At 49.1% G+C, this 14,091-nt stretch overlaps 4 protein-coding genes across 4 annotated transcripts; 2 read left to right on the top strand and 2 right to left on the bottom strand.

The window, feature by feature from the left end:
- Positions 1–6,681: 6,681 nt before the first annotated feature.
- On the top strand, positions 6,682–8,013 carry LOC117892719 (odorant receptor 7a). The gene is made up of 2 exons (XM_034799142.1): positions 6,682–7,803; positions 7,863–8,013. Exons 1-2 carry the CDS (start codon positions 6,682–6,684, stop codon positions 7,938–7,940), a joined length of 1,200 nt encoding a protein of 399 aa, XP_034655033.1. The 3' UTR covers positions 7,941–8,013.
- Positions 8,014–9,084: 1,071 nt separating this feature from the next.
- Positions 9,085–10,041, top strand: LOC117892729 (E3 ubiquitin-protein ligase MARCHF5). The gene has a single exon (XM_034799153.1). It carries the CDS (start codon positions 9,085–9,087, stop codon positions 10,039–10,041), a length of 957 nt encoding a protein of 318 aa, XP_034655044.1.
- Positions 10,042–10,409: 368 nt separating this feature from the next.
- On the bottom strand, positions 10,410–11,806 carry LOC117896254. The gene is made up of 2 exons (XM_034804440.1): positions 11,647–11,806; positions 10,410–11,584 (listed from the first exon to the last, which is right to left on the bottom strand). The coding sequence occupies exons 1-2, from the start codon at positions 11,757–11,759 to the stop codon at positions 10,519–10,521; spliced, it is 1,179 nt and encodes a 392-aa protein (XP_034660331.1). The 5' UTR covers positions 11,760–11,806; the 3' UTR covers positions 10,410–10,518.
- A 913-nt stretch (positions 11,807–12,719) lies between these two features.
- On the bottom strand, positions 12,720–14,070 carry LOC117896346 (acidic phospholipase A2 PA4). Its single transcript, XM_034804593.1, has one exon. The coding sequence runs from the start codon at positions 13,934–13,936 to the stop codon at positions 13,253–13,255; it is 684 nt and encodes a 227-aa protein (XP_034660484.1). The 5' UTR covers positions 13,937–14,070; the 3' UTR covers positions 12,720–13,252.
- Positions 14,071–14,091: the final 21 nt, after the last annotated feature.

Here is a 14,091-nt window from a genome sequence, read left to right on the forward strand (position 1 = left end):
AGAACGGTGGTTCCCAGGTCTGCCTCTACCTTTTGTTCGGCGCAGAGGGGAGTTAGTTTGTTCCCTAACCTCCTGTTGGTTTTCACCAGGACCTGCTCGCCTACATCAAAGGTCCTATTTTGTCTGGCCGGGTTGTTCCTATCTAGCTGTTCTTGTTGGGCTTTCGCTAACTTCAACATAATCTCTTCCCCAAGGTCGCAACTTGCATGGACCACATCCATAGGTGTCTTGTTTGTGACAGAGTGGATGGTTCGATTGTATTCGATGGTCGCTAGAATAACTAGTTCAACCGTATCGTCCACCTGGCGTTGCAGTTTTAAGCACCTGGCTATTTCTAAGAGGGTGCTATGGAAGCGTTCCACCTGTCCGTTTGACGTGCTGTGCAACGGTGGGGCATTCGCTACATCAATGTTGAACTGGTTCTTCAATAAAGACCGAATGGTCTCTGAATTGAAAGCTGCCTCATTGTCACAGTAGATGGTTCTAATAGCTGGGAAGGTGTTTATCAACTGTAAAATTGGTATTTTCACGTCTGTGATCGTGCGTGAAGCAATCTGCTGCGTTATTGCAAACTTTGAAAATTTGTCAATTGCAGTGAGGAAGTACTTCCCTGCAGTGGAAAAAATGTCGATATGAATCAACTCGCCTACCCTTGCCGGAATTGGAGTCACCCCTAACTCTTGCTTCCTAGGGTGCCGGTCATACTTGGCTTTCTGGCATATCCTGCAGTTTATTACCACTTCTGCTGCGATTTTTTCCATCTTTGGAAAATAATAATCACGCAGTACCTGTTTCGCATTCTCCTGGGCTGCCCTGTGCGCCCGATTGTGTTCAGCTGTCATTATCTCTCTTCGCTCCCCGTCGTTGGTGATGTCCGTCACCAAGGTCTTGCAAAAATCGAAATTTTGTGTCCGGAAAGGCTCTTACGAGATCGTTTTGCACAAACGCCAAAGTTGGCAGAGTGCAGTGAATGGCGTTCACGACTCCAGGCTTTACCACTTCCTTGATGGACGCAAGAAGTGTGTCTCGACAGGCAAAGTCGATCTTGTGACGGGTCTTTTCGGAGAAGAGGATGTGAAACTGCTTGGAAGGGGTATTTGACTCCTCCAGGATTATCTGATTCCTGAAGCAGTTTACTGGTCTGTCTGTGGCCTCAATTACGTAAGTGAGCGAGGCTTCACTATGAATTGTTGCTGCGTCGGATCGACTCTGGCTTTCTAACGCATTAATGTTTTGTCGTGATAGCGCATCCGCTACGTGATTGTCCCTGCCTGGTTTGTACAATACCCTTGCGCCGCATTCATCGATTCTCGCCTTCCAACGTTTTATCTTGGAATTGGGGTTTCTATCTGAAACCGCGAAAATCAGTGGCTGATGGTCTGTGTAGATGTTGATGTCACTCTTTCCGTACAGGTAGTGACGAAGCGTATCTAGGGCCCAGACTATCGCCAGAAGCTCTCTTTCATTGGTCGCATAGTTTAGTTCTCTGGCTTTCAGAGTCCTAGAAATCATGGTTATGGGTCTATTATTTTGCGACAGTACCGCCCCGATGCCACTGGATGAGGCATCAGTGGTTAGGTCGAATGGTTGGTTGAAGTCTGGGTAGTGGAGGGTGACGTCTTCCGACGCCAAAATGTTCCTAAGTTTATCAAAGGCCTGTTTCTGAACTTCATCAAACTGTATGGGAATGGCTTTCGAGCGTTGTTTGCTGATCTTACCATATTCCCCCTTCAGAATGCTAGAGATAGGTCTTGCTATCTGAGCGAAGTCTTTTATAAAACACCTGTAGTAGCTGGCAAGACCCAGGAATGATCTTACGGCAAACAGGGTGGAGGGTTGTCTAAACTCCTGAATAGCCTTGACTTTATCGGGGCTTGTTCTCGTGCCCTCGGTTGACACCACAAAGCCCAGGAACTCCACTTGTCCCTTGAAGAACTGGGATTTTTCCTTCGACACCCTCATGTTCGCGTCGTGGAGGCTGCCAAGCACGGTGTCAATGTCTCTGACATGATCCGTCTCACTTCTTGAGAATACAATGACGTCGTCAACATACACGTAGCATATCTTACCGATATGCTCCCGTAATATGTCATCGATGGCCCGTTGAAAGATGCTTGATGCATTCCTGAGACCAAATGGCAAACGGCAGAACTCATATTTGCCTCCGTCAACTGAAAATGAGGTCTTTTCACGATCGCGTTCAGCTAACGTGATTTGGTGGTACCCTGACTTCAGGTCAAGGGTAGTGAAGTATCTTGCCTTCCCCAGATTTGAAAGTATCATAGAGATACAAGGCATCGGGTACTTGTCTGGTATGGTTTTTGAGTTAAGCTTGCGGAAGTCTATGACTAGCCGCTTCTTGCTTGAGCCCGAGTCGTCAGTGCCTTTCTTCCCAACAACCCATATGGGGTTGTTGTACGGAGACCTGGAAGGCCTAATGATTTTGTTCCGCAATAGGTCCTTCACTTCATCATTGACGAAATCAGTGGCTCCTACAGGGAAGGGGTACATTTTCGAGTAGATTGGTTCTTCATCCTCGGTTCTAATCGTGGCTACTACGGCCGTGTTGAAGGGTAGCATTTCAGTCGGATCTGCAAATGCCTTTATACGGCTGGACATCATTCTGAGAAATTCATCCCTAACTGCCGGCGGGACCTCGATGTCGTCCACTTTCGTAAAGTTAACGCTGGGGCATTTGTGGAATAGGATCCTTTCAGATTCCTGTCCAAAGTGGAGATTTTTAGTCCCCAGGTTTATATTGACGCCAGCTTCCGTTAGCGTGTCGAGCCCTATGATGCCATCAAAAGTTGACAGCTCCGGCAAGATAAAGAACGGGCATTTAATGCCGAATATGGTTAGAAAACATTTTTTTTTTCTACTTTATTGAAGCCGTGCAGGGATTTTACAACAAATGGGGCTTCTACAGGGACAATTCCCTTGAGTTCTTTTAGTGGTTTGATATAATTTTTAGCGGCCCCAGTGTCTATTAAAAGGTTTAGCGTTCTCCCTGCTACTGTTCGTCTGACGAACGGGAGCAGGGATTTTCCCCTAAAAATTGACAGTATCACTGTCGTACCCTGCACCATTGTCCTCATCAATCTCCGCCACTGCTTCCGATGCTAACTGTTCGTATTGTTGTTCGTCCACCTGAGCGAGGTGATCGACCCTCTGCCTGCGCTGGTCGGAGAATCTCTGGGATCCAGCTGGCCTTTTATACGCACCCTGTTGGTGCCCGTTATTAGGGTTTGCTGTAGCCGGTAGGCCTGGGTTGTGCCCCTGTTGCTTTTGAAAGGCAGTTGGCTGACGGAATTTCGAGGAAGACGGATCAACATCCATCATCTCTACTTTGTCTTGGCTACGGATTCCACCCGTTTGGTGGTTCCCCTGATTGTTCGTGTAGAACGGGTTCTTTGATTGTCTCTTATAGTGATCGGGCTCATTCTGTGCGCCCTGCTTATATTTTATTCGGTTCTGTGGTTTGTTTTCTAAAGCTCTTGCGTAATTTGTTGCAAAATCGTGCCTATCATGGTTGGCCTCAATTTCCTGCGCCAATGCCAAGGCCGACGGCAAGTCCGCAGGCTGTGCCGCAAACAGTGTATCCGTGAGGCCTCTTCTTAAGCCCGAAACGAAGACACGGAGTGCGTCAGCCCTATATTTTTCGTTAATGTATTGCGCCTGTGCGGCGTCTTGTGACATAATTGTCTTGTTCGTCAGAAGGGTGAGCTTCTTCTCAACCTCCTCGTAGAAGTTATTAATGGATAATCCACCCTGCCGTAGTGTGGCAAGCTCCTGCTCCAGCAGGTGTATCGGACGCTTGTCCGAATATGTAAAGTCGAGACGATTGATGATTGCCTCAAAGTTCAACACTGTGTTGAACGACGCTAAGAGTGAGTCAGCGGGCCCTCTAATCTTGTTCCTGATTATTAAGACCGCTTGATAGTGCTTCGAGCTTCCTACAAAACCCTCGTACAGCTTATAGGCAGCTTTTGCTGCCTGGCGCCAGGAAACATACTGCTCCTGGGCCCCATTGAATTCCGGCAGCGTTTTTACCGCATCCAGAGCTTCGTCACATTGGACCGTTCGATCCAATGTGACCGCCTCGTAGGCCCTGGCCTCGGGAGCCTGAACTCTTGCAGCCTGCAGCTGGTCAGTTACAGCCTGCAAACGCCGATTAAAGTCAGCTTTTGTATTGCTAGCGCAGAGCTGACCGCCGCCTCTATAATGGCTTTGATCTGATCAGGGTCCATTCTTTCTACTCTTTCCACGGGTTCTATTTCAAGGTTTAAACTGAGTCCGCCGAACAATCTCTAAATCAGAAATAGGCATAAACGGAATTTTTTCGGTCGCCCCTCCTAGCGTTTCGTGTGTCTTGTTGTGGGTCAGATCAAGCTCCGCCGGGCCGTTGTTACTGTTTATTTTCTTAAGGAATCAAATTCAAGTTCCCTCAAACACAGATTTCGTTGTTGTTGCCCGCCGACAACAATGTATTTATGGTGCGGTGTTATGTTTCTTACTTGCGCTTAGCGCAACCAAAAAAAAAAAAAAAAAAATTTTTGTTTGAGAACAATGACAGTCGAATATTTTTGAATATAAAAACGTTTTATCTGTTTGGTTTTGTTTTGTTTTTTTTTTTCTTTTTGGGCGATAATTGAAGAAAAGTTTCACTTACATGCTCCTCTTTTATTCTCCTCCACTTGGTAAATTATTTCTTATATTATTCTGCGTTGTCCTCCTCTCTCTTCTATCGTCGCCGCTGCCCAAAAAAGTCCGCTCTGGTGTAACAGTTTGGGGTTAATTAGTGGAGCTTTTAGTGCAATTGTTGCACGCACTTTTATGTTCGCGTTGTGAAGCGGGCGTTGTCTCCGCGCTTCACTGTCTCCACGTCTTCTTTTTTATTTTTTTATTGTTCTCGAGCGGGTTTGGTCTCCGCACTCGATGTCTTTTGGTCTTTTGTTTGACCTTTTTTTTTCACTTTTTTGGCGATGTTCACTTAGCGGGCTTTGTCTCCTCGCTTACTGATTTTTGAATCCCTTACTTTTTTCTCGAGTGGGCGTTGTCTCCGCACCCGATACTGTTGATCTTTTGATTTATGACTTTTTCACTTTTTACCGATTTTCACTTAGTGGGCGTTGTCTCCGCACTAATTTACTTTCTCGGGCGGGGGTGGTTTGATCGTGTTGGGCGCCAGTAATGTTTAAATGTTCTACGGGAATTACCGTGTTATTTATTAATTATATTAAACAAAGGAATGAGAGATTAACTTCCGCAAGGCGAGACTTTGTATGTCATCACCACTCGGCTGATAATTAAAAACTAACTTAAGAACTCTAAACTTCCAACTTGCAGACCCTTAGCTGCCGGCCACGGCGCTCGTCGCTGCCCAGCAAAAGTGCTGACCTTGCGCCTCGTGTGTGGTGTCCAGTGGCGGCCGGCATCCGGCGATCGCGACGACGGCGATCCCACGGGTGACGAAACTGCTTATTTTACAATAATGCAGAATTCGTCCCACCCAGTGGTAAATTTAGTTAACTCTTGTTAACTTATACATATATATAAAGCTGCGTTAAATCCCAACTACCCGCCCCACAAAAGAACTAGCCCTGAATTGAATAACAGTGTAGAAAGAAGACAAATTATAATATAATCGCATAATTATTCAAGATATATTGCATACCGTCTACCCCCCTATATACAAGTCTCATAATATATACACACAATATGCATGTGCTCATGTTCTACTGCTTAGAGGTGTGTAGCTCATACCCCAACTCGATGTATTCCACAACAACATTCATCTGCAAGTGGCATCAGAAGTGCTGGCCTTACCCTCGCTCTCTCTCCTGTTAAATGTATAAATGAACAAATCCACTCCACTGAGAACAGACAACACAGAAAGTACATGCGATTAACTATAACTAATTAATAACTATAATTTAGACAAATTGTTGTTTATGCTCACAGCACACGCAGAAGAAACAGAAGCAAAATGTTAACCCCAAACAAAGCCAAGAAAAAAAGCAGATAAAATGATTACATTTATGTGCGTGTGTCTCAACCAAAGCAATATATCTACCACACACACACACACACACTATATACTCACTCGATGCTCTATATATACATATATATATTGAAACAGAAAGCAGAACCATCAGATACAAACGCTAGCCAACAATTTACCTTCTAGTTTAATTGCAATTGCCCCAAACCCACAGCCCACAGCCCCATGCCGCATTATTTATTAATTAACTAGACCAGAAAGAAGACGACAGTGTATTTAGTTGCCGTTTAATTGCCATTAATTAATTAATTAATTATAAAGTGAAATGAATTAGCAAGCGGCCCATGCCCAAGCCCAAGCCCATGCCCATGCCCAAGCCCAGGTGCACCCCCGAAAAATACTTAAACGCAATACAAATTGCTGCTTGTGACTTATGTTATGTACAAATTAGCAATTAACGTTTCAAACTTAACCAAAACGGAAAATGGACAAACAGAACTCATATAATAATTCAACCATTCGATTCGGTGACCAAAATAAGTGACAAAATAAAAGCAAACAAAAAACTATTTTTTATAGAAAACCAAAACAGAAATTCCTTCGGGCCCTCTCGTTGTTTTCCTTTTTCTGTTCGGGCATATAAAAGGCTCGGCTCCTGCCTGAGGGCGCTCAGTCAGAGTATGGAGTCCCGCCGGGCACTGGACAACCTCTTTAGCTGCTTCTATGCGCTGGGCATGCAGGCGCCCGAGGACAGTCGTCCCGCCAGGAGCCTGCTCTGGGGGCGCATCTATCGCTGCTATGGGGCTGTCATGTACGTGTGGCAGCTGCTGGCGGTGCCCGCGTGCTTTGTGATCAGCTACCGGTATATGGGCGGCATGGAGATCACTCAAGTGCTGACCTCGCTGCAGGTGGCCATCGATGCAGTCATTCTGCCCGCCAAGATCGTGGCTCTAGTCGGCAGTCTGCCCCTGCTGCGGTGTGCCGAGATTCACATGGCCGAGCTGGATGGTCGCTGCACGGAGCCGGAGGAGTTCCATCGCATCGGGGAGGCGGTGCGCTTCTGCAATCGTCTGGTGTGGTTCTACCAGATCGCCTATGCCATCTATTCCGCCTCGACATTTGTGTGTGCCTTCCTGCTGGAGCAGCCGCCCTATGCCCTCTACCTGCCCGGCCTCGACTGGCAGCAGTCGTGGCGGCAGTTCTGCATCCAGGCCTGGATTGAGTTCCTCATCATGAGCTGGACGTGTCTGCACCAGGCCAGCGACGATGTCTACGCCGTCATCTATCTGTATGTGGTGCGGCTGCATGTCCAGCTGCTGGCAGGGCGCGTGCGCCGCCTGGGCCATGACCTGCGCGCCGATGAACTCTGCCAGAGCCCCGAGCGGCAGGCGGAACAGTGCGAGGAGCTGCAGCGGTGCATTGTGGACCACCAGACGGTGCTGAAGCTGCTCGGCTGCGTCGCACCGGTCATATCGCGCACCATCTTTGTGCAGTTCCTAATCACCGCCGCCATCATGGGCACCACCATGATCAACATCTTCATCTTTGCCAACACCAACACGAAGATTGCGTCCATCATTTACCTGCTGGCCGTCACCCTGCAGACGGCGCCGTGCTGCTACCAGGCCACCTCGCTAAACCTGGACAACGAGCAGCTCTCCCTGGCGATCTTCCAGTGCCAGTGGCTGGGCCAAAGTGTCCGTTTCCGCAAGTTGTTGCTCTTCTATCTGCACCGAGCTCAGCAGCCCATCGCCCTAACCGCCATGAAGATATTTCCCATCAATCTGGCCACCTACTTGGGTGTAAGTTTGAAGTGGAAGCTCGAACTGTGTCTGTCATTTATCCCTCTATCCCCCTGCAGATTGCCAAATTCTCCTTCTCGCTGTACACCCTCATCAAGGGCATGAATCTGGGTGAACGCTTCATCAAGGCCAAATGAGGCTGAACGATCCGCCGATGCTTCACGCTTGAAAGTTTTTCAATTGCAAGTGAAATCGATGTGATCCTGCGCCAAGAACACAGCCACAGTTCTCACTCTCCACGCAACAAATGCAAAAACCATATCTAATGCCACAAGGCTGCCCGTCGAGTGCCCCAAATTCGATGTGCCACACTTTATATGGCTGTACCGTTGTGTCTCGGCCGGCAACCTGCTGCACAAAAAAGTGGAATGGAAAGGCGTCTCTTGCTCTCGCTCTCGCTCTCGCACCGGGCACTCTGCCTGTTGCAATTTCTATTCCAGGCGCAGGTCCAGTCCAGTCCAGACCCCGATCCGGCTGCTTGGCCAAATGTTCTTCTGCTCTCGAGCCGACAAGTTCTGTTTTGTGGAGTCTCCAGTCGCAGTCGCAGTCGCAGTCTCAGTCGTCGGTGCGCGTGCGCCTGCTGGAACCGTCGAGTTCCATCGATTGGAGCCGCCTTTTATTTTGCTGTTGTTGCTCTGTGATTCGCGATAATCTCTGTGTCTGTGTGTCTCTGTGTCTGCGTGTGTGCTCCAAAAGTTGATGTTTTATTTGCCAGAAGGGTAAGTGCGAATGCTTATGATTATATTTATCCAATTACTGGCCAAAAGGGGGGCCTGCCAGCCTGCCAGCCTGCTGCAGTTCCAGTTTCTGGCACGCTCTCGGACTTGGCCTTCGCCTATTTTCACCCAGTCGGCCAACAGGTTTTCTGCTTCTGTGGCATGTGCCACATTCGCTGCCTGAAAGTAAACCACACACAAAAAAAGGCCACCTGTTTGGGCCTGAGGCTGAGGCTGAGGCAGAGGCTTTTGTGGATCATTCCCTTTCTTTGTTTGTTCTCATTTTCTATTGCCTAATCGTGTGATAAATATTAGAAAGGGTTGCAGCCACTCGATAGTTAATGGGCAACAGGAATATATATCCCAAGGAATCCCTTTCCTTGACAATGGCAAATGATTAGGAAATCTCTGGACTTGTAGTAGCAGTAGTAGGCACTGGCAGTTTCACTCGAGGCACAAACTGCATCAAATGAGAACAGAGCAGGCAGGAATCTACAGATCAGTACGCCAGACTGCTCACAAAATTCACCCAAATTCCGGCGTTGAGCAGAAAACTTCATACAAAATGGATCCACGTCTTGATTGGGATCTCGAAGAGGAGCGCATTTGCTGGATCTGCCTGAGCGGCGATGAGGAGCAGCCGCCTCAGCGCATCGATTGGCTGCACCCGTGCCGCTGCCGTGGCAGCACCAAGTGGGTGCATCGCGTCTGCCTGAACCGATGGATCGATGCACAGCAGCGGCAGCTGCAGCAGCCGGATCAGCCGATCGTCTGCACCCAATGCCGCACACAATACATTATAGTGCTGCCGTCGCTCAATGCCTTCGACAGGATCCTGCAAGGGCTGTATCGGTTCTACAACTCGGTCTGTCAATCCATGCTCGCGTGCACGCTCTCGTCGGTGGTTTACCTTTCGGCGGGGGCCTATGGCGCCGTCACAATGATTCAGATCTTTGGCTTTCGCGTGGCCATGACGCTCATCAAGGCGGAGCCCGTGGTACTTATGGTAGTCCTACCGACGATACCCACTGTGCTGGTGCTGCTGCGTGACTTCCAGTGGGACATGCACTTGATTCGCTTGTGGCGCAGCCGGCGCACCGCTCGTCCTGCAGTTTTGGCTGAAGATAGCCACATGCTGCCCGGTGCTCCGCTCGATGATAACTACTACGCTGCCATGCCACTACTCGATAATCTGGAGATGGAAATCATGCACGAGGAGAACTTCCTTGGCCTGGAGGGCATTGCAAATGCCACAGAAAGCTTCGTCGTGGCCCTCAGTCTGCCCAGCATTGCCAACCTGCTGGGCCGCACACTGTACGCGAAGGTGGACAACAAGCTGCTGGGCACCGTGCTGGGCGGCCTCACCTTTTTGGGATCCAAAGCACTGGCCAGAGCCTACATGCGCCACTGCAATCGGCAGTGTCTACGAGGACGTCGCGTTCTTGATAGCGTTCCGTTGAATGTGCAGCGCTACAATTCGCTGCGTGAGTCGGGCAGCCGCAATATCCCCAACACGCAGTAAAAGAAACACCAAAACACACACGAAACACACTACGACACTCAATACTCTACACAATTGGGTCTGTGCTTTGAGTACTTTTATTAACAAATTTGTTAGTCTCGCTATTAAATTTAAATACACAAAAGAAACAAAGCGAATTGTGAAGTTGCATTTTGAATTTGAATTGAGCCAACGGCTAACCGGTTAAACCGTTATACCATCCACACGATCCACACACCCAAGCCACCACTGTGCTGGAATCCGCACAGTTCACGTGTTCAGCGGCATACAGGCATTTGCCAACACTGTTGGAAATCAAATCAAAGAATAAATTAGTTGCAGCTTCAATCGTTTATCTCTCCTTTATTGTGATAATTAATACTCGTTACATAACGAACTGCGGGCTAAACAATATAAACATTTGAAATTTAGACTAAGATCTGAACAATTTTGATACTGGTAGGAACTATTGGGAGTTGTTAGGAGTTACGGCTAGGACTAAAAGGAGGCCACCACATAACGCTTGACAGATACCACACCAGTCCAGAATGACTGAGCCCAACCCTTGATCTTGCGACCAGCTTCGCTGGTGACCTTGCGAATGGGCCTGCAGCGAGGGGCACTTCGGCGGCGTTGCTGGGGCGTCGTCTCAATGATGTGACCCGGCCAGTATGTCATCATTTTGTCCCCGGAAGCTTCATCGTAAAAGAGCAAATGGCAAGGGCGTAGGCGGGTGGGATCGTGGACAATGTACTCGAGGAATTGGTTTGCGGCCGTTAGAATTTTTGGTTTCTCCAGCTCCGGCGGCAGTGCGCAAATGACGAGCGCACGCTGTGTGGTGCCGAAGCGGGATTGCATCCAGCAGGGGGGCATGGGCTCCGGCTGCGGGTCCAGGCACTGGAGCATGGCAGACTCGGGCTGGGCGTACAGGCGAGTGGTGGTGTCCGGTCCCACAGGATCCAAGTGTCCCGTGGCCAGGAAGCGATACAACTTGGCGAAGTTCATCCCCAAGTAGGCGTAGCTCCGACTAGTCCTAAGTCCGGGCAGGGTGACCTGCTCATCCTCGTAGCAGATGCTCATCAGCTGGACGGGCATTTGCGAGGGTCGGGCCACACCGAGATGCTTGCAGAGGCTGCGCAAGTGAACTCTTGAGGTGCGACGCAGCATGGGACTGGAGGGGTCCGCCAGCACCCAGTGGAGCAGATGAACAGCCTCTATGTCGTCGGCAGACGTGTCGTCCATCGACTCTACGGAGCAAAGGTTATCCATCATGACGCTGCAGCTTGGCCAGTTGTCCTGAACGGCTTTACACAGACGTTCCATGTCACAGCCCTCGTTGGGGCACACATACACCTCGTCGTCGGTGTTGGAGTTCTTGAACGCCGGCGGTGCGGGCACCAGGGTCTGGTCGGGGCACCCGCTACTGGCGGCCGTTGCAAAAATGAGCAGCTTGGCATCGTAGGCCAGCAATTGGCTGCGCAACATGAAGCGAATGTCGTTCACGAGCATCCGCAGCTCGTTCATGTTCTTCGGGCGTTCGTCATCGGTCTCTGGCAATCCACTCCTAATGGTGGTCGGGGATGGGCACACCGCAACAGGCTATTTATTGATGCGCATACAACTTACCCATAGCCCACGGCCACATTCAGTTCTTCCTGGCATGTTTTTAGGTGTTCTGTGCTCGCCAAACTCCTGGCGCGACTGCAGCAGGGCACATCATCGTCTTCACACAAATCCATGGCTGGTTTTATAGCAATTATAGCAATACAATTAACAATTTTGGCGTCGAATTTGAAGACTGTAACTGTAAATAGAAGAAAAGAATACAAATGAGCGGCAGGCTCAGCGCCTACTTCGGTTGGGCTGCCAACTGAATTTCTGCTCTTTGACAGCAGGCATTTGAAAGTTTACCTAACGGACTGTGCAGTGTTGTGTATGCCAGCAATTATGAGATAAACAAAGCCCGACTAGGATTACTGTTGTTAAAAACAAATGTACTGCATCTGTACAGAGAATACAAGTGTAAATCAGAAGCCGAGAGCCAAGCAATCTATCAGATTACAACGAACATTCGAATGGGTGGGGGGGTGAAAATCAATTTAGAGCGAAAGCGAAAACGTTGTTTACATTTTGCTGACATTGACACCCAAACGAGCAGGAAGTGCGGACTAGCCAGGCCCCCCCTCGCGACTGTTGCAAAACTAAGCAAATATTTATTTATTTTTACACTTTTCTGGATGACGCTGATCTATGGGTGATGCAGTTTCTTGGAACCTGACCTAGACCCTCACCATGACGCTTATGTGGCACACAATACATATGAAAAACAGGCAGCACAGCCTAACAAAACAACAAATCAGTGGACGAATGGCTACGCTTCGAGTAGATGGGTACGGCTACGGGTCAACTGGTCATCATCTTCATCTTCATCGGGCGGGCAACAACGACGTCAATGCGGCGATGATCACACAGTCTCCGCCAACCAGACACATACTCGTATACGTATACGTATACGGATTATATACATACATTCATACATACTGCTGCTGGTGATACCGGCTGGCTGGCCCTCAAGTGCAAAGTACGAAATTCCAATACGGTTTGCCGGATTAAAGATGAGAAATTCCATCGATGGATGGATCGATGAATGATTGTGGAATAGCAGGGGCAATGGAGGGGCAGTATTAACGCATTTGTTCTACTCTTTGGAAATTCCATTTATTTTTGCACTACAACTACAACTTATTAGTTACATCTAATAGAAAAACTAATGGGAAAAACTTTGTTTTTCTGGCAGCCTATCATGTTCGATTTAGTGGCCTAAACTACTGGTCTACAGCTATGTACGTATCGCGACTTACTACGCACTTATAATAGCACTTGACATACGCATACATATACATACATACATACATATGTATGTACATATATAGTATGCTTATAGCTTAATACATAAATGGATATCGTATTGTATCTCTCTCCTCCTTTCTCACGAGTAAAAACAAAACAAACAAAACATTTTGCAATGATTTTCGCCATTAAGTTGCAGCACTGTGAAGTGGTTAAGTGAAGTGGTTCGGGTGTCCGCTCCTTTTTCATAGCTATGCTCTGCTGGCAGGTATGGGTGGGATGGGATGGGTGGTACACTCCCAGACCCAAAGCCAAAACCTGATCGTGCCCTGTTGGATATCATTTGTTGTCCCCGTCCGCTGTGCAGCTGCGAGAGAATCGTCTAGAAGCGTTTGTTGCTCCGCAGAACGGCCTTCTGGCGGAGGTCTTCGCGCAGGCACTGTCCCGAGCTGCCGGCACCGGCACCACGCTCCAGGCACACCGTCTCCACCCTGAGGCTGAAGCATTGCGTTTGCACCACATTGAAGAAGAGCTTTCCGATGGCATTGGCCGCCTCGTCGCCGGCCATTTTCAGGCAGGTGCGGAAGCGTCGGTCGCAGCTGCAGTGTGACAGCGTATAGGGGCGGTAGTTGAAGAGATCGTAGCGAGTCGACATGCCGTCTATCCACAGCTGGCAGTGGTCGTGCTTCCGGCAGCATTTGTCGGCCATCGATGCGCCGCCCAGGTCGTTGTAGGTGCCATTGGCCAGATTCCCACGTCCGCACCAGCGTGTGTTTGGGGCTATCAGCCAGTCGGATAAGTGGCGACGCTTTCGGACCAGTGCAGCAACGTCATCATTGCCATTGTCGTACGATCCGTGACGAATTTCGGCATCGGCATCGCCATCGATATCGGCAGCATCAGCAGCAGGCAGTGGCAGCTGCTTGGCCTCTGCCCCAATCCCCCCGGCGCCCAGCTGCCATGCGACGAACATCAGCACAATGGGGCAGAGCAGATAGATGTTGTTGTGGTTGCGGTTGTGGCTGTGCCTGCACTTAATCACCAGCGACATGTTGTCTGTTTTCATTGAGCTTTGCGTATCGCGGGGGTTGTATTTATATGGTTTCGCGTCCGGCACGCTCTCAACTAATTGCTGTACACGCCGCGAGCCTCTGGCGTTTTTATACGTTCGCCCCACCGCAAAACTGGGAGCTTGAAGACTGCGAGAACTGCAGGTGGGAC

This window comes from Drosophila subobscura, chromosome A, assembly GCF_008121235.1.
Source record: "Drosophila subobscura isolate 14011-0131.10 chromosome A, UCBerk_Dsub_1.0, whole genome shotgun sequence".
Classification (NCBI taxonomy): domain Eukaryota; kingdom Metazoa; phylum Arthropoda; class Insecta; order Diptera; family Drosophilidae; genus Drosophila; species Drosophila subobscura.

Excerpts from the sequence above, each read along its gene's own strand:
- LOC117892719 (XM_034799142.1), top strand. The coding sequence starts at position 6,682 with ATGGAGTCCCGCCGGGCACTGGACAACCTCTTTAGCTGCTTCTATGCG. Across the intron at positions 7,804-7,862 it reads ATCTGGCCACCTACTTGGGT|ATTGCCAAATTCTCCTTCTC; the intron begins GTAAGTTTGAAG and ends ATCCCCCTGCAG.
- LOC117892729 (XM_034799153.1), top strand. The coding sequence starts at position 9,085 with ATGGATCCACGTCTTGATTGGGATCTCGAAGAGGAGCGCATTTGCTGG.
- LOC117896254 (XM_034804440.1), bottom strand. The coding sequence starts at position 11,759 with ATGGATTTGTGTGAAGACGATGATGTGCCCTGCTGCAGTCGCGCCAGG. Across the intron at positions 11,585-11,646 it reads AATGTGGCCGTGGGCTATGG|GAGTGGATTGCCAGAGACCG; the intron begins GTAAGTTGTATG and ends GACCACCATTAG.
- LOC117896346 (XM_034804593.1), bottom strand. The coding sequence starts at position 13,936 with ATGAAAACAGACAACATGTCGCTGGTGATTAAGTGCAGGCACAGCCAC.